At 36.8% G+C, this 19,253-nt stretch overlaps 1 protein-coding gene and 1 long non-coding RNA gene across 3 annotated transcripts in view; one reads left to right on the top strand and one right to left on the bottom strand.

Annotated features, from left to right (window-relative positions):
- LEMD3 (LEM domain containing 3) overlaps positions 1-19,253 on the bottom strand; it is a 74,926-nt gene that overhangs the window by 16,822 nt on the left and 38,851 nt on the right. For both annotated transcript variants that reach the window (XR_016216839.1, XM_002711242.6), the window contains 3 exons: positions 15,308-15,345; positions 11,298-11,364; positions 8,662-8,729 (listed from right to left, as the gene is read on the bottom strand). Coding sequence is in view for 1 of the 2 variants with exons in the window: in XM_002711242.6 (XP_002711288.3) it covers positions 8,662-8,729; positions 11,298-11,364; positions 15,308-15,345 (173 nt within the window). In the remaining variant the exon portion in view is untranslated. The remainder of the gene's footprint in view (positions 1-8,661; positions 8,730-11,297; positions 11,365-15,307; positions 15,346-19,253) is intronic.
- Positions 1-19,253, top strand: part of LOC149123509 (uncharacterized) — a 75,804-nt gene that overhangs the window by 52,414 nt on the left and 4,137 nt on the right. The gene's annotated exons all lie outside the window — the stretch shown is intronic.

Below are 19,253 nucleotides of genomic sequence, written 5' to 3'. Positions count from 1 at the left end.
TACATAAATCCAAATGTGTAAGAAGAGTATTAGCATTTTACATAAAATACCTTCATTTAAATATTAAGAAATGTAATTCTTGTAAAAACAAAACTTCTATTAAACTGAAAAGAACGTAAAATCCCATCTGAAACATAAAATAATTCTAGAGAATAGATAAGAAAGTCTCTTAAAGACTGGTGAGCTAATATCTTTAAAAAAATTTTAGCTATAAAGTAGTTTCAAACTCAACTTATGTATGGGAGTTTCCAGTAACTTCTTGCTGCTAGTCTTTAGTAGAATTCATCTCTGCACCCTACTACTACCTGGCTTAGAACCCCAACTTGTCTCAAGCCTGGGTCCTAGTGCCTTCTTTTTATCATGCCTCATTGCTCCATAGCTGCAATCAAATGGTTAGAAAAGAAAGAGAATAAATTAACTACTAGTCATCCCTATCTTTTATCCCAGTCCTATCATGTTTCTTCAGAAGTTCAAATATAGCACCTCAGTAGATAAGGTTCTCAGGGTTTTTCTGAAAAATAAGTGAATCTTGTTCCAGGACTTTATGACCAACTATAATCTATATCTACGTCATTATGTCTCTAAGATATTTAGCTGGATAAAGAGAAAGCAAAGGAAGCACTGGATTGGATCAGACTTTCCTGCTGCTAGAAGCAAAACCATTTTCAGTTATTTCATAAGGAACTATTTGCTTGTTTTGGATTTCCCACAGGCTAGGTATGCCCTTCTTCCAAGAATATTTTATTCCTCTTTATGCCACCCTTCTTTGTTCCCACCCTACAATTCTTAACACTGAGCCTTATAAACATAATCCCTCCTTAGTCAAGATCATTTAGGGTCTTGATTATTTATCCCATCTATTAGTTAATACACAATCCACAAATTTGAATCCCACAAACATTCTCATCCAGGTTGAAATTGAAAAAAGATAACAAGGTTGAGAAATAAAGCTTGAAGAATGTTATTAGAGCTCTCTATGCACAGCTGCATTGATTTAATTAATTAGAGAATGCAGAAAGGGGTGAACTTGCTCTGGAAGCTATTGTAATCATCAGGTTCTAAATGTACGTGTGTGTGTGTGTGTGTGTGTGTGTGTATAAGTGAATAATCAAATCTCTCAGTAACTTTGACAATAACTTTTTAAATAGTGTCACTTTCACAAACAGAAACAGGTTCAGAAAAGTTTAGAGACTTTACCTAGATGGCACAGCTTCTACATGATAGTGCCAGAACCTAAATTCAGGTCTAATCTCCATTATATTTTATCATCTTAGCATCTTGTTTGGTATCTCATATAAGTCATGCATTATGTTAAAAACTCAATGCACTTTCTCTGTTTCCAAACCTAACTGATGGCTCTAGAACATATATTACATGCTTAATTTTTAAAAAGGAGAGGAGTGACGTCAGCAAGATGGCAGAATAGGAAGCCTCCACCCACCTTAGAAACACTGATTCCAAAAATACATGGACCAATCCCATTTGTTAGCAATCAGTTAAGTGCAAACCATTCAAACACAAACCAGCTGTATCAAAGCTGATAGGAAAAGTCAGTTGCACTCACTTGCCTGATAGCCCCACCACTCCATAATTTAGTGCAATCAGGAGGAAGCTCTCAACTCTTGGCTTCTCCTTGGGGAGACATCTACTCTTCACACTTAGGTAGGAGTGGGAAATCAAGGGGCAGCAGGCGTTAGCAGAGTAAATGGTTTCTGTTTTGCTGAATCTAACTACTGACAAGATAGAGTACCTAGTTTGAGGCTTTTCAGTACAAAAATCAACAGTTTGAACCATATGCTTACTGTTGTCCCTCCCTCCACCCAAAGCTTAGCAGAAAGAGGGAGAAAATCCCCAATCTCTGGCTTCTCTCTGGAGAGGAAGAGTTGGAGGATGTAGCCAATCTAGGATCCAGCAAACCTGATGTCTGGGAGCCACTAAGAACCAAAAAACCTAGATGGCTTATGGCAACTCCAGAGACCCTGCAGTAATGCAGACATCACAAGGAATAAAAGATTAAGCGTTCTTGGAAAAATAAAGCCAACATGACCTCTCCAACTGGGAGCTTAAAGACACAAATGCAGGGGAGACACAACCACAAAAAGCTTTGAGAAGACCGCAGGATTTCTCTAAGCAGGGCTATCGGGGAAGGTCTGTAAAGATTGGGAGAAGTGGCTGTTTTTTCCAATATATGAATTCCAGCACAACATACCAGGGCACATGGGAAAAACAAGGAAACATGGCCCAAAGGAACAAAATAAACCTCCAAGAATCTACCCAAAGAAATGGAGGTATGAGAATTACCTGACAAAGAATTTCTTTTAAAAAACTACCATAAAGTTACTCAATGAGATCAGAAAAACAATGCGTGAACCAAGAGAAACTAGAGACAGAAATGTGAAATACTGAAATTAGTATGCTACATAAAACATCTAAATATTAAAAAAGAAACACAGGCCGGTGCCGCAGCTCAATAGGCTAATCCTCTGCCTGCGGCACCGGCACACCGGGTTCTAGTCCTGGTCGGGGCGCCGGATTCTGTCCCGGTTGCCCCTCTTCCAGTCCAGCTCTCTGCTGTGGCCCGGGAAGGCAGTGGAGGATGGCCCAAGTGCTTGGGCCCTGCACCCGCATGGGAGACCAGGAGAAGTACCTGGCTCCTGGCTTTGGATCAGCGCGGTGCGCCAGCCGCAGCAACCACTGGGGGGGTGAACCAACAGAAAAGGCAGACCTTTCTCTCTCTCTCTCTCTCTCACTGCCCACTCTGCCTGTCCAAAAAAAAAAAAAAACAAAAACAAAACAAAAAAAAAAAAAAACATATTTTGGAGCTGAAGAGTAACTAAATTGAAAATTTCATCAGAGGAGTTCAAGAGTAGACTTGATCCAGCAGGAAGAATTAGCAAATGTGAAGATAAGTCATCTGAAATTAAACAAGCAAAAACAAAAAACAATGAGGAATGAAGAAAAGGCCTAAGGGACTTAAAGAATGCCATCAAAGCACACCACTACACATTGTAAAAGCACTGTGTAAATCACTTTTAACTGTGGAATGCAATTTAAGAGACAAAATAAAAAAATTATAAAAATATATTCCTGGAATCAAAATACAAAAATATGTAATCTGTGACATCCAAACATAAAGATGAGGAAGACAGAAAAGAGTAAGGATTTTCTATACAACTGAAGTTAAGGAGTTAGCTTAAAATACGGTGACTATAAAAAATTTTATATATGTTCCACAGTAAACACAAAGTAGTAATTCTCCAATCAAAACACAGTGAATGACTGAATGAACTTTAAAAAAATAATGCAAATATTTCTGTGTACAAGAAACTCACTTTGGATTTAAGGACACACACGAGTTAGAAATGAAAGAATAGAAAAAGATATTCCAAGCAACTAGTAACTAAGTATGAATATGAGTAGCCAAACTTAGACAAAACAGACTTAGTAAAAAACTGCCACATGAGACAAGGAAAGAAGGATATTAGACAGTGACAAAAAGGATAATTTACCTGGAAGATACAACTATAAATATGTATGTACCCCACCCTTATCAGAGCACTCAGTATGAAAGAAGCAATGACAGAACTAAACAACAACACAGTAATACAGCTAAAGCAGTAAAAAGAAGGAATTTTAGATTGCAAAAAGCAAATATTAAAAAAGATCTCAAATAAACAACTTAATTTGCAATGTTAATGAATAGAACAAAACTCAAAGCATAAATAAAAAATAATAAAGATAACAGCAGAAATCTTGACAAATTCTCCCAAAAAATTTAGAGGGAACATTTTCTAACTTCTTTTATGAAATCAGCCTTACCCTGATACCAAGGCTAGACAAAGATGCAAGAAAATTATAGACTCTAACTCTCAATAAACTCAAAAATCCTCAATAAAATAATAGCAAACTGAATTTAACTGTACACTAAAAGTATTGTATATTGGGGTTGGCATTGTGGTACAGCTGGTGAAGCCAGCCATCTCATAGGAGTGCAGGTTCAAGTCCCAGCTGCTCTATTGTTGACCCAGCACCCTGCTAATGTATCCAGGAAAGCAGCAGAGGATGGCCCAAGTACTTGGGCCCCTGCCACTCATGTGGGAGTCCAACCTGGCCATTTAGGGAATGAATCAATTGATGTAAAATGGATCTCTCTCTTCTCTGTAACTGTATTTCAAATAAACCTTAAAAAAATTAAGGATCATACATCAAGAACCTGGGATGTGACAACTGTTCAATATACAAAAAGCAATCTGTAAGTATACAACACTAACGTAACAAAGGGTAAAAATCACATGATCATCTCAGAAGACACAGACAAGGCATTTGACAAAAATTCAACAAGCTCTCGGGTAGAGGGAAATTACTCTATCAAGCTAAAGGTCATATATAAAAAGCCCTCAGCTAACATCACACTCAGTGGTGAAGAATTCAAAGTTTTTCCTCTCATATGAGGAAGCAGCGAAGGATGCCTGCTCATTATCACTTCTACATAAAATACTAATACAAGTCAGGCCAGACCAACTTAGCAAGAAATGAAGGTATCCAAATCAGAAGAAGTAAATTTATCTCTTTTGCAGATGACATCTTATATGCAGAAAATTCTTTAGATACCACAAAACCTATTAGCATAAATGAATTTGGCAAATTTGTGGGATAAATCACATACAACAAAAAGCAACAGAATATTCAGGAAAAAATTAGTCAAGGAGCCGAAAGACTTCTACACTGAAAACTATAAACACTGCAGAGAGACATTATAGAACATACAGATAAATAGACTGTCTGTGTTTATGGATTAGAAGAATTAATTTTGCTACCCAAAATAAAATAAATTCAAACCCTACCAAAAATCCCAGAGAAATTTTTGCAGAAACAGAAAAGACAATCTTAAAATTTATATGGAATCACAAAAGGACTCCAAATAGCCAAAACAATCTTGAAGGAAAAAGAATAAAGCTGTAGACCTCAAATTTCCTGACTTCAAAACAGACAACAAAACTACAGTAATCAAAGTAGCATAATATTGGCATAAAGAACATCTATATAGTGGCCAGTACTGTACCCAATATTTGTAACACCAGCATCCCATACCACAGGGCTGATTCAAGTCCTAGCTACTCTACTTCTCATCTAGCTTCTTGCTAATACACCTAGGAACGCAGCTGAATATGGTCCAAGTGCTTGAGCCCCTATTACCAATGAGGGAGATGAGGATGGAGTTCCTGGTTCCTGCCTTCAGTCTGGTCCAACTCTAGCTGTTGAAGTCATCTGGGGAGTAAACCAGCAGACGGAAGACAAAATTCTCTCTCTTGCCCTCTCTCCCACCATCTGTAATCTGTATCCCTTCCTTCTGATGTAGCCATTCAAATAAATAATAAATAAATCTAAGTTATACAGATTAAACAGAATAGAGAGCCCAGAAATAAAGCCACTAATACTTAGTCAAATGATTTTCCGTAAGCATGCCAAACATATGCAATAGGAAAAGGACAGCCTCCTCAACAGTGCTGAGAGAACTGAATTCATACACACAAAGCAATGAGATTAGACCTTTATCTTACACTGTATAAAAAAAAAAAATCGGGCCGGCGCCGTGGCTCACTTGGTTAATCCTCCACTGCGGTGCCGGCATCCCATATGGGTGCCGGGTTCTAGTCCCAGTTGCTCCTCTTCCAGTCCAGCTCTCTGCTGTGGCCCGGGAAGGCAGTGGCGGATGGGCCCCTGCACCCGCATAGGGGACCAGGAAGAAGCACCTGGCTCCTGGCTTGGGATCCGCATAGCTCCAGCCATAGCGGCCATTTGGGGGGTGAATCAATGGAAGAAAGACCTTTCTGTTTCTCTCTCACACTGTCTAACTCTATCTGTTAAAAAAAAAAAAAAAAAAAAAAAAGGCCGGCGCCATGGCTCAATAAGCTAATCCTCCGCCTGCAGCGCTGGCACACTGGGTTCTAGTCCCAGTTGAGGCACCAGATTCTGTCCCGGTTGCTCCTCTTTCAGTCCAGCTCTCTGCTGTGGCCTGGGAGTGCAGTGGAGGATGGCCCAGGTCCTTGGGCCCTGCACCCGCATGGGAGACCAGGAGAAGTACCTGGCTCCTGGCTTCGGATCAGTGCAGTGCACCGGCCACAAGCGGCCATTGTGGGGTGAACCAACAGAAAAGGAAGACCTTTCTCTCTCACTGCCCACTCTGCCTGTCAAAAAACAAATCATCAATTAATTAATTAAAAAAAAGAACTCAAAAAGGATTAAACATTTACAATTTTAAGTTCAGAGCAGACAGTCAGTGTGCAGTGAAGTCACCACCTGAAGCATCTGCAACCATATCAGAGTGCCTGAGTTTGGATCTGAGCTCTGCTTCAGATTCCTTTCCTGCTAACGTACACCTTGGAAGGAATTAGGTTATGCCTCAAGTACTAAGGTCTCTGCCACCCACGTGGGAGACCCAAGCTGAGTTTCAGGCTCTTTGCTTAGGTCCAGTCCCAGTTTTTGAATGTATTTGGGGAGTGAACAAACAGTTGGAAGAACTCTCTCCAACTCCCTGATAAAAATGAAAATAACTAAATAAAAACTTAGGAATTGTTAAGACCTGACACTATAAAACTCCTACAAGAAAATATTAGGGAAAAGTTCAATGACATTGGTGTGAACAATGATTTCTTGGATACAATATCAAAAGTAAGGTTACATAGCAAAAATAGACAAGTAGGACTTTAGCAAACTGAAAGCCTATATGCAGCAAAGGAAACAATGAATGATGTGAAAAGGGGCCTACAGAATGGGAGAAAATTTTAGCAAGCCATACATCTGGTTAAGGGTAAGTTAACACATAAAATAGCTATGGCATTCCCATCACTAAGAAAAGAAATAGCCCAATTAACAAATGTGCAAAGGACTTATATACTATTTCCCCAAAAAAGATAGACGAATGACCAACCAATGTATATGTTATACACAGATAATGTATGGAAGATGTTCAACATCATTAATCATTAGGGAAATGCATATCAAAACTACAGTGAGATGTCACTTCTTACCTGATAGGAAAGACACTAAAAACAAAACAAAACAAAAAAACAAGTGTTGGGGTCAGTGCTGTGGAACAACTAGTAAAGTCATCAAATGCGATGCCAGCATCCCATATGGGCACTGGTTTGAATCTCGGCTGTTCCACCTCTGATCCAACTCCCAGCTAATGGCCTGGGAAAAGCAGCAGCAGATGGCCCAAGTGTCTGGACTGCTGCCATCCACAATGGAGACCTGGAAGAAGCTCCTGGCTTCGCCCTGGCTTAGCACTGGTCTTTGCAGCTATCTGGGGAGTGAACCAGTGGATAGAAGGTATTTCTTTCTTTCTCTTTCTCTCTCTCTCTTCCTCCTCCTTTCTCTTTCAAATAAGTAAATAAATCATTTTTTAAAAGTATTGAGGATGTAGAGCTAATTTGGAATCTTTGTAAACTGCTGGTAGGAAAGTAAATTCAAACAGCTACTAAGGGAAACAGTACAGAGGTTTCTAAAAAATTAAAAATACAATGACCATATGATCCAACAATCCACATCTGGGTATTCACCTAAAAGAATGGAAAGTAGGATCCTAAAGAGGTATTTGCCCTCCTATGTTCATTGCAGCATTATTCGCTATCACTAAGAGGTAGAAACAATCTAAAAGTCCATCATCAGATTATGGGTAAAGAAAATGTATATATACATACGGTGGTGATATTACTCAGTCAAAAAAAAAAAAGGAAATATTGTCATATGCTATAGTGAGGATTAATCTTGAAGACATTACGCTGAATGAAATAAGTCACTCCAGAAGGAGAAATACTGCATCATTCTACTTATATGAGGTATCCAGAGAAGCACAAAGTAGAATAGTGGTTGCCAGGGATTACGGAAAGGGAAAAATGGGGAGTTATTGTTTAATGAGTATAGAGCTTCAGTCATTCAAGATGAAAAAAAATTCTAGAGATGTTAATACATATAAGTATCAATATACTTAATAATGTATTATTAGGGTAGGTTTCATGTTAGATGTTTACCAAAATTAAAAACAAGGGGGATAGGAAATGAAGTGTATATGACATGACTTGTTCACACTGAACCCATTATAGGTCAGTTTCTAGAGATAAATCTTGATATTTGCAAGTACTCTTATCTTTATGGAATTATCTTTCTTTATGGAATCAACTGACATCAGGCTTTCCAGGATGGTTTTCAAATTCCCAATTTTAGAAATTAGAATGACATATTCATCCATCAGCAATCTTCTAGGACCTTTGCCTTCCTTTAGGATTTCTCAGACTATTCGCAGTAGTTTAAAAAGTTCATCTTCAAGTTCTCTTAGTACTCTGAGATGAAACTGATCTGGGGCAGAAGATTTGAAATAAATGGTTACATGTTTATTTGCTTTGTTATATACTACTCACCAACGTCCATTTTCCTTGTCCCAATGTATTTCATGCCCTTTGCAAATTAATGTGCATTCTCCCATACAGAAAATTCTAAAACAAACTAAGGCAAAAAAACGTGCAATTCCATTTTCTGTTATCTGCTCATATTGCCTGAAACAGGAGGCCCAAGCTTTTAACATAGTAATCTGACATTAGTAGTAGTACTTGGTATAAATTTTAAGAATACAGCCATTAAAGTTCTAATTTCACTGCTTACTTTTAAATATGCAGCTGCCTCTTGGACAGAAAGTGTTCTTTGACTAGAACTGCCACATTCATGATCACCTGGAAATATTAACATATTATTAATTTTGAGTTAGCACTATGTTATACGGAAGAAAACAAATATAGTTAATCCAAAATATTCTTACAAATTATACAATTATAGGTTCTATTATTATAATCAGTAAAAAAAGGTGAACAGTATTACTTATATTTTCTAGAAATGATTCCAGTTCCCATAATATAATCAACTACCCCTACATAAATTGCACTTTTAAATGTACTTCAATCTTGATAGGAATATCTCCTCTTCTCACATTCTCAACTAAATTGTAAGAAGAGGAATTATGTCACATTAGTGCCCACCCATTGATTTGGATACAGAGGAAGCTCTTCATAGATATGTGTTACTTCTAATGGGCAAAAATTCAGCAAATTCATCAGGTTACATTTAATTCTATTCATGCTATTTTTGGGGCTAGTAATTCAAGGATTCAGGTAAGTCTGATTTTATTATTTGAATCAAAGCATGAGCATTTTAACAGTATAACTAAACATATGTTTGGCCAAGTACATGCATGCCTAAAAATTGTTTTACCTCAGATAAGTAGGGAAATTAGATAGAAGTCTCTACCCATGATTTGGTTTCTACCAAGCAATGTGCTAAATACAAAGGTTTGGAAAACTGTTTTTCTTTTCTTGTAACTTTGTAAGTAAAGAATTCAGGAGCTGGCACTGTGGCATAGTAGGTTAAGTATCTGCCTGAGGCACTAGCATCCCATATGGGTACCACTTCCGATCCAGCTCATTGCTGATGGCCTGGGAAAGCAGTAGAAGATGACCCAAGTGCTTGAGCCCCTGTACCTGCATGGGAAATCCAGAAGCAGCTCTAGGCTCCTGGCTTTGGATTGGCTCAGCTCCAGTTGTTTTGGTCATCTGGGGAGTGAACCAGCAGATGGAAGACCTCTTTCTCTATCTCTCTCTCTGTCTGTAACTATGCCTCTCAAGTAAATAAATAAATCTTAAAAAGAAAACAAAAAGGAAATCAAAGCTTTTTCTTTTGGCTATGTTATTAGAGGTTTTCATCTCATTGAATTTCAATTTTTTTCCTGGCCTAAGTCTTTCAATTAACTTTTTAAAATTTTTAACATGAAAGTATAATAAAGTAAAATCCTTGACACATTTTTCTACTAAAAGCAATCATGTCCTTATCATTTATGTCCAAGCAGTTAGATGTTAACAGTAGTAGTCATAAAAAGGGAAGAAGCATTATGAAATGAACAAGTCTTCAAACTTTACAGTGCATCCTCAGAGATTCAGATTCTACACATCTAGAGCAAAGGTCAGCAAACTACCACCCATGGGCCAAATCTAGCCTGATGCTGGCTGTGCAAACAAACTTTTACTAGAATATAGCCAAACTCATTCTTTTATGTATTTATGGCCATTTTCAATCTATGACAGCAGAATTGAATAATTGTGACAGTTTAGCCTTCAAATCCTAAAATATTTAGTATTTGGCATGTCCCGGACAAAAACTTACCAACCCTTGCTTTAGAGAAGGGAATCTGTTTTCAAAAGCACTGCAGATCATTCTGATCTAGAACATAATGAACTACACTTCATAAATCAGTGCTATAGGGGTAGGCGTAGAAGCTTGTGTTAGCAACACAAGAATTCCTAGGCTATTCTATATACTTCAGCTATTTCCAAATGCTACAGTATACCAAATGAACGTTATCACCTTGCATTTTATGAATATGACAGTCAATGCAAAGAAGACTTTTAGTGATAAACACAGAACTGTAAGCCTATAAAGCTGATCACAATTAAGGATCCAGAGAAAAAGATAGGTAAGAGGATGGGGAACTGTCAGCATCCTAAAAAGCTCCATTCAAGCAGAGAGGTTCCAGGTTTACCTACTAAACTTCTACCAATTATCTGGTTTCTACAAAAGAATCTTGCTATACAGAAAAGTTTGGAAAGCTAAAATTTTCTTTTCTTGTACTGCCTATTAGAAGAGCATTCTAAGGCTCTTTTTCTCTTAGATTATATGTAAAATAAAAATAACTAGATAAGCTTGTACTGTGTCTTATAGTTGCTAAAAGTGATACCAATTCATCTATAATACATTATTATAATCACAGATGTAATGATACCTGAGAGCTCTCAAAGATTTACCAAGAACAGAATGTAAGGAAAAAATCAGTGAATCAGGAAAGGAAAATCTAGAAGAATATACACTTTATCCAAGGGAATTATGTCTATTCAACCACCAAAAACAAACAAACAAAAAAAACCAAACTCCACTTTCGGATTTTAGTTAATCATTTCTTACCCAATCACTTCTTAGTTGATAATTAAGTTTTCAGAATTTCTGTTACTATTAATTCAATAGAGAAAGCTGGCTGATTTTAAAATTATATTGCACGGTATAATACGCACACACATTACATCTAATATATATGGTAGGCAGCAAAAAGACCCTTATTAAAATCAATATATCTATATCAATATATTCCATAAATATAACACTAGACTTGAAGAGAGACTATTTCTACAGACACAACATGCTATATATGCAAATTAATTTTTCAAAACATTTTGAGACAACAAATGTTAAACAATTACCTGCAAGCTGTGCCAATCGATCATGAAGCTTGTATAATGAGCTCATAATAAGATTTTTTTCACTTTCCTAAAATTAAAAGAAGTTAACATGAAATACCAAATTCTAAGAAAAATGTACCAAATAATTATTCAAAAAGAAAATCAGCAAATGAATTTGAAACAATAGAGCTTATCTAATCAGAAAAATAAACTTATTTAAATAATGGTCACCATAATTTAAGGAATCTTAATCTAAGGATCTAAATTATCTCTCTAAATATTTTACTTTCTTGAGGATGATCAAGAAATTGACACTAAGGTTAGTGGTTAAAAACAAGTCTCATACACAATAAACTCCCCCAACCACCAAAGCAATGCTCCGAAACACCCTCTGTACAGTGCATGCTTACATACGCTGGTCTTACAAGACTACTGTCTTCATTAAGATAGCCCTCCATGTTTTAATCTGACTAAACCACATAAAACTAAGGGAATTAGTATTGACACTTTGGTTGGTAATTCATCCTTCTCAAGGTGGCTATTTATAAACTTATAAACCATTAAAGGGAAACAAACATTAAAATCTACCTACCAGGAGTTCTGTTCTCTTAGCAAAGTGAGAGACCAGTGAAAAAGATTATTCTTGTTCTCGAGGTTAAAAAAAAAGTATATTAAGTCTATTTTCCAGTTACAAAGAATAATGCAAATACAGAAGCAGAAAAGGGGAGATCCATTTATAGAACAGAAAATATTTGAGGTGGTCTCACAAAAAGAATAGAACTGACTAGCTTTCCAAGGCAGAAGCATGAGCAAGAATGTGAAGGAATGAAAGCATTGGTTATATTTCTTATAAAACCAGTACCCTAGTCTGACTTGGCAAACCACTGGAAAAGGGATTTGAAATTAACTGTCAGAGAGCCCTAGATACCAAGACAGAGAGTTCGACTGCATTCTAAAAACTGTGGATAAAGAAAGTGAAACAGACTTGTACAACCAGAATATTACTCTACTGTAATATAAAGGGTGGCCTGGAAGCAAAAATAACTGTATGAAAAAAGTACAGAAAGGAGACTATTGCAATGGTATAGTCCTAAGCATATTGCCTCAATTTAAGTGCAACTGCGATTAAGAAGGAACAATATAAGCAATGAGCGAGAGCAAGAAGTAGAGAGGGTAATAGCTTATCACACAATCTGAAATAAATTTATGATTAATCTGGGAATGCTACCTTTATTATTTCCTTTCTTCCTGAAGCATCTAACAAAACAGAATTATTGGATGAATATGACCATGAAGCACATTCGGGCAAGATATAAAAGGCTGGAAAATATTTATGTGTAATGACATGCAACTGCATTCATTTGTTTTCATGTTGCATGCTCAGGAAAAGAAGAGAACATATTTGCACACTATGGGTGCAATGTTTTTGTCAGTGCAGCTTTAATAGTGACACCAGGAAGAAGAAAACTAATCAAAGGCTCTGAGATCCTACCCACCAAAGTCTCTGTGTTTATGGCAGATGGTCCACAGAGGCAGTTACTTATTCCTCAGCTGACCATCGCCTTCCAACTCTATTGTTTTCCTCAACTCTATCTCAAATTCTGAATAAAGCATTCCTTATCTTGACATAAGATTATAAAATCCAAACTGCAAAAACCAGACATCAAAAGAATGAGGGATGAAATTCAAGATCTGAAAGCTATGCATTTGTGATACAGTCAACCAAAATCCTTTTTAATAAATATAGTCAACGAGTCCCAAAAGTACTGTAGGTTATGAACTTGATAAATAAAACCAAGGTCAGCCTGATTAAGCTACAGGATTAAAGTAACTGAAAATGTTGAAGCTAAAATAGACTGCCCGTCTTCACTCCCCATTCAAAAACAAAATTTGGGGCTGGCGCTGTGGCACAGTGGGTTGATGCCCTGGCCTGAAGCACCGGCATCCCATGTGGGTGCCAGTTTGAGGCCCGGCTGCTCCATTTCCCATCCAGCTCTCTGCTGTGGCCTGGGAGGGCAGTAGAAGATGGCCCAAGTCCTTGGGCCCCTGCATCCGCGTGGAAGACCCTGGAAGAAGCTCCTGGCTCCTGGCTTTGGATCGGCGCACCTCCAGCCGTTGTGGCCATCTGGTGAGTGAACCAGCAGATGGAAGACCTCTCTTCCCCCCCGCCCCCTTTCTCTCTCTGCCTCTAAACTCTCTGTGTAACTCTGACTTTCAAATAAATAAATAAATCTTTAACACCCCCCCCCAAAAAAAAAAAATTTGAACACTGAGCACCTGTTCCCTAGGACTACATCTTTACAATGGGCTAGATAAGTAAAATAGAAATAAGATGAAACTGGACCTTATAGTGGATAACATACATACTGCACCCTACTCATATAACAAATTTAAGCATCCAAAGGCTCAATGATAATATATAAAAAATATGACGGCCTCAAGTGCTATCCAAATGACTAAATAAAATATGATCTAAATAGGTTTCCATGTTATTAAATGAACAAATCAATTTTAAGAAAAAAATAGAAAGACTTTGGTTCAGTTATCTTTAGTACCAGTTTCACTGACCTAGCAATACATTTGAAAAGTATACAAATCAACTTTTAAAGCTACTTTCTTATTAGTTTACAATTTTATTACATTCTTTTATTCTGAATGCCTTTCAAACTGTCTCCCAGGATTTCAGCTTGAAGTGTGTCTAACAACTGGCTTTCCTAACTGCTGTGCAAACTGGTTAATGATCCACAAATAAATACATATTTAAAGTAAGCTTTCAAGTAACTTTTCATTAAACAAAAATAATTTCATATTTTCAATTAGCTACCTTCCATCTATTTTAGTAAGGTCCATACTATCATTTACCAACACATTTTCTAAAGCAAATTTTTATTCTTGGGGGTGAAAAAAAACCTGTAGGTGGACTCTACCAAATTTTCTCTTATACCACCTTTTAATATTTCCCTCTTCTATCCTCAATCAACCTTTTCTCCAAAAACATTTTTAACTCCTTGTATCATGACTTTGATTAAATGATAATGATTTTAAATACTCAGCACAGTGGTTGGCAAGGAATAATTACTTAATATTAAGTGAGATGAAATTATCTTCATTTTAATTATTATTATTATTATTTAGAGGTTGAGAACTTCAGTTTCTCCCATAGAGAAAATGATACAGATGAAGTTAGTGTTGAATTTTCAATGTTCAGAAAGATACTGCAGTAAATTTTAATTATGGTGTCATAGCAGCACTATACTTAATATTGCAGGGGATAAAATCAATTTTAAGACGAATATCACAATGGAATTATATGCATATAATTATTTCAAAGTTCCACTGTAACAATATAATCTATTACTCTGAGAATCTGATTACATATTTTCACACACTTTAGTATAAAATAATGTTTTCTATGCAGGCCTATACAAACTGTCAGTCTGGATAATAAAAATATTACCAAAGAAATATCTTAATCTTCAAAGTGCCTAAAATGATCTTAAATGAAAAAATGTTTTCATGCTAAGTAAAATTTAAGGTTAAAATTATAGGATCTTTAAAAACAAAAGAAATTTTAAACAGGTAGCCTAAGGAATGCATCCTTTCTAAATACTTTGTCTTTCTTCTTTCTGGTGGTTGAACAGGCATACCAATGTGCAAAACGTCCCAAAAGAGACAAGATGAAAGCAAAGAAGACAAAAATTGCTACGGTACCCAACAACTTAAGACAACAGCAAATTTTTCTTAACTGCAGAACCAGAGCCACAGATGTCATTCCTCTTCCATTTTACCTGACAGTTGGCTTTTACATTAAAGTCACACAACAGTTCAGTTCTCCAGCAAAAAAAATCTGTGTATTTAATTGTGTACAAATACAGTTAAAGAATATTCAGAGTATAAAAATTAACTATTTCAGTCTAAAAGAAGCTTAAAAATTATTTCAAGTTATTCTATTTTTATCATATAAAACAAAATAGCAGTACTGTCAGTATTATATCATATGACATAAAATATCAGTATTATCTTTTACTTACTTGTATTTTTCCAAATGCTTCATCAAAGGGTTTTTTTACTATCAAGGAAAAGAAAAAGAGAAAACTATTAGAGTCACTTAAGAATAAGAATTAGAATCCACTAACAAGTCCTTTGAAATGCCAGCACGTTCTATGCTAAAACTGCGTGTAAATATGCAAACAAAATATAAAGAAACTGATAAGAGTAAAGGTTGAGGAAGTCATTTTTCAGACTCACCGTACTGATAATTCTCACTTTGATTTTGAATCATTTAGAGCAGGTGCTTGGGTGTTAGAGGGGCTAAGTTCAAGTCTCAGCTCCACCATTTACTAGCGAGTTCCTCAGAACTAACATCTACTTAGCCTCTTGAACTCAGTTGCTTCTATAAAGGAGGGATAACAATGATACCTACCTTATAATAGAGCAGCTGTCAGGACTGAATGAGATAAACCATGTAAAATGCTTGACATGGTGTCAAGTACTTAATATTTACTCCACAATACCATTGTTATAGTTCATAAATACCATCATTTGTTCCCACCTTAATTTTTCAAAATATAGACCAAAAGTAGTTAACTATTTGAGGAAATCTACAAGATGCTTTAAAATTGGCTTATTTACAATTCTGACTTCTAATGATTAAGAAAAAACTCACCTTCCTAATCCTTGCTAACATCTGGAAAAGTGGCAAGAAAAAAACACAAAGTAGCTAAGATTTAATCTCAGTATTAAACAACTGCAAATTTCCAATAAAACATTACAAAATAAGGAAAGGATTCACTTTCTATCCAAACCCATACTCCAACTCTCTTAAAAAAGATACAAACAAGTTTGTGGATGAATTTATAGGCTCTTTCATGATTATTATTTGAAACTTCTCCTTATCTTTTTTACTTTGTTATTACATGCAAAAATACTCAAACTTTCAGATAACTGAAACTTATTTTTATACAGATTGTAGATCAGCATAATCCAGGCCATAACTAAGACTAAGATTTTACAAAGTTGTTCACACTGAGCAGGTTTCCTTTTTGAGATGCTTTTCTATTTTTATTTGAGAAAACAGGAAGTCCCATAGGAACAAGGAACTGCCTGATTCTAAGAAAGTTCATGTAAGAGAACAGTTTAACAAGATACAATTTTAAAAAGCAAGAAAAAAAATGTATCCTGTTATCAAAAGGTATTTTGTTAATGATTTTTCAGACAACACTTGCTTAGACAACAAAATGGTTGTAATGCTGGGAAGGAAAAATTTTTCAATGATGGAAAAAAGTACTCAATGAACAGGAAGAAGACATAACAGAATTAAAATAAAATGTTAAAAACTGGAAAATATGGACTTTAAAAAGATACTTTTTAATATAGTTTAATAAAATTATATACTACCAAATTTACCTTGTGAATTAACTTACAATAAATTGTTAAAATGGCACAGTCTCGTCTGTGGCATGACACATGCTACCATCCTAGGCTCTAGCCCTTGCCACCAGGTGACTAGATGGCCCAACCACAGGTGTCAGCTCCACACCCTACCCTAATGGGATGCCCCGCTCCTACTTCTCTGTATCCCCCCACCCTGCAAAGGTATAACAGGACCTGCTTCCTGTACACCTGCTCTCTCTCTTTCTTCTTTGCTCCTTCCCTCCGACCCATCAGGCTTCCCCCACCCAACAATAAACCTTTCCCTTAACTCCAGTGTTTGGTGTTTTGTGGTGGCCTTACAAACTGGAAAAATACTTTTAAAAGTAAAAAGTATTTTTAGTAAGTACTTTAGCAAGAGGTTTATTTGCTCTTTATAAGAATAGTTCTTGAAAACATATCCAGTTCTAAAAAAACAGGGTTTAAATGTCTATGAAGAAAAGCCATACTAGCATTACTATATTGGTTGCATGTAAAATTATTTTTCCAGTTCTTCAAATCTATATAAAAGCACAGCTATAAATTATGAATGTCCTACCACCAGACTGCTCTACTTAAAGTTTCTTTTCTTTTTTTTAATTTTCTTTATTTGAGAGGTAGAGTTACAGACAGTGAAAGGGCAAGACAGAGAGAAAGGTCTTCTATCCGCTGGTTCACTCCCCAAACCGCCACAACAGCCAGAGCTGGGCGGATCCAAACCAGGAGATTATTTCGGGTCTCCGACATAGGTGCAGGGGCCCAAGCACTTGGGCCACCTTCTGCTTTCCCAGGCCATAGCAGAGAGCTGGTTCAGAAGAAGAGCAGCCGAGACTAGAACTGGCGCCTATATGGAATGCCAGTGCCACAGGCAGAGGATTAACCTACTGCGCCCCTGAGAGTTTCTTAAAATAGGATGGTGCATTATATGCATTTGTATGCCTGGAGTCACCCATGGTACTGGACATATAATTAGGGCTTGAATAGTGTCAATCGTGATTTTTCCTATTAAGTTCTAAAGGAAGCTGGAGGGGGTATGTTCCGGGCAATTGGGAAGGAGAGGGACTGGATAACACAGAGAAGGCTAAAGAGAATAATAATTCTGATGAAGAACATTACTCTGCACATTGTATCCTTCCAGATTTGTCTCTTACCTAACATATGAAGATAACTGAGACTACAACACATACAAAAAAACCAAGAGAATGCTTTCTGCCCACACATCTCCTGTTGAAAAAAATTTCCCCATATGCCTATGATAATCATTACCTATTAAAATAATAGATCTATAAATTAAAAGAAGTAAAATTTACTATTAAGGCTAAGTTTTAGAAGGAAACTCTAATCAAAAACAACATATCAAACTGAAAACCCTCTAGTTTCTGTAAACCACTCCTTCTAATTAGGCAATTGTAGAAATCTTATTTTAAAAACATCCCCCAAGGGGCCAGCACTATGGTGTAGCAGATTAAAGCCCTGGCCTACAGCCTGTTTAAGTCCTGGCTGTTCCACTTCCAATCTAGCTCCCTGCAGCAATGGAGGATGGCCCAAGTCTTTGGGCTCCTGCACCCATATGGGAGAACCATAAGAAGCTCCTGGCCCCTGGCTTCAGATAAGCTCAGCTCTGGCTATTGCGGCCTAAGTGAACCAAGGGATAGAAGACACTCTCCCTCTCCCTCTCTCTGTAACTCTGTGTTTCAAATAAATAAAAATAAGTCTTTAAAAAAAATCTCCCAGCAAAAAAATTGCCACTTTATGTATTATTCAGTCTCTTTTCTAGGGAGACCTCACAGTGAAGCACAGGTCTTAAACCCTGTCCTCAAGCAATATAATAGTACTTTGAAAGTTATTCTTCCATGGGAAAAGGGGACTTTTAGATTCCATGGTTAAATTGCTGCCTGGGATACCCACATTCCAACAGGAACTGTCCTGGTTTGAGACCTGGCTCCTCTACTTCTGATCCAGCTTCCTACTAATGCACATCCTAGAAGGCAGCAGATGATGGCTCAAGTACTTGGATCCCTGCCACCCATATGGGAGACCCAGATGGGGTTCAGGCTCCTGGCTTCAGCCTGGCCAACGTCCAGCTACAGGATGAAAGATCTCTCTATATATAAATCTCTATCTCCCTCTCCCGCTCTCTCCCTCCCTCCCCCCCTTCTCTCTATATATACACACACCCCCATCTTGGCTGTCTCTCAAATAAAATATTTTAACGATTTAGTCTTCCATCCCCTAAAGAGACAACATTAAGCCATTTTTAAACTGTTATTGTCCTGTTTTTTACCCTGCAGCCTCCACAGCTTCTCATTACTGCTTGTCTTCAAATTCTCCTACTTTACCATTTCTTCTTCAATTTACTTGTTCAGATTACTTCAAATGTCAAATAAAGGGTACTTCAAAAAAGTTTATGAGGAACTGAAATAAAAGATCATAGCCTCAAATGTAAAATTTTTCTCTGTAAATGACTTGAATTTTATTATTATTATTTTTTGCCAGGCAGACTTAGACCATGAGAGAGACAGAGAGAGTTATAGACAGTTAGAGAGAAACAGAAAGGTCTCCCTTCAG

Source organism: Oryctolagus cuniculus, chromosome 11, assembly GCF_051225735.1.
Source record: "Oryctolagus cuniculus isolate XC-2025 breed Fujian yellow rabbit chromosome 11, ASM5122573v1, whole genome shotgun sequence".
NCBI lineage: Eukaryota > Metazoa > Chordata > Mammalia > Lagomorpha > Leporidae > Oryctolagus > Oryctolagus cuniculus.
Note: the sequence above shows the minus strand (reverse complement) of the source record. Positions and strands in the feature narration are given on the sequence as shown.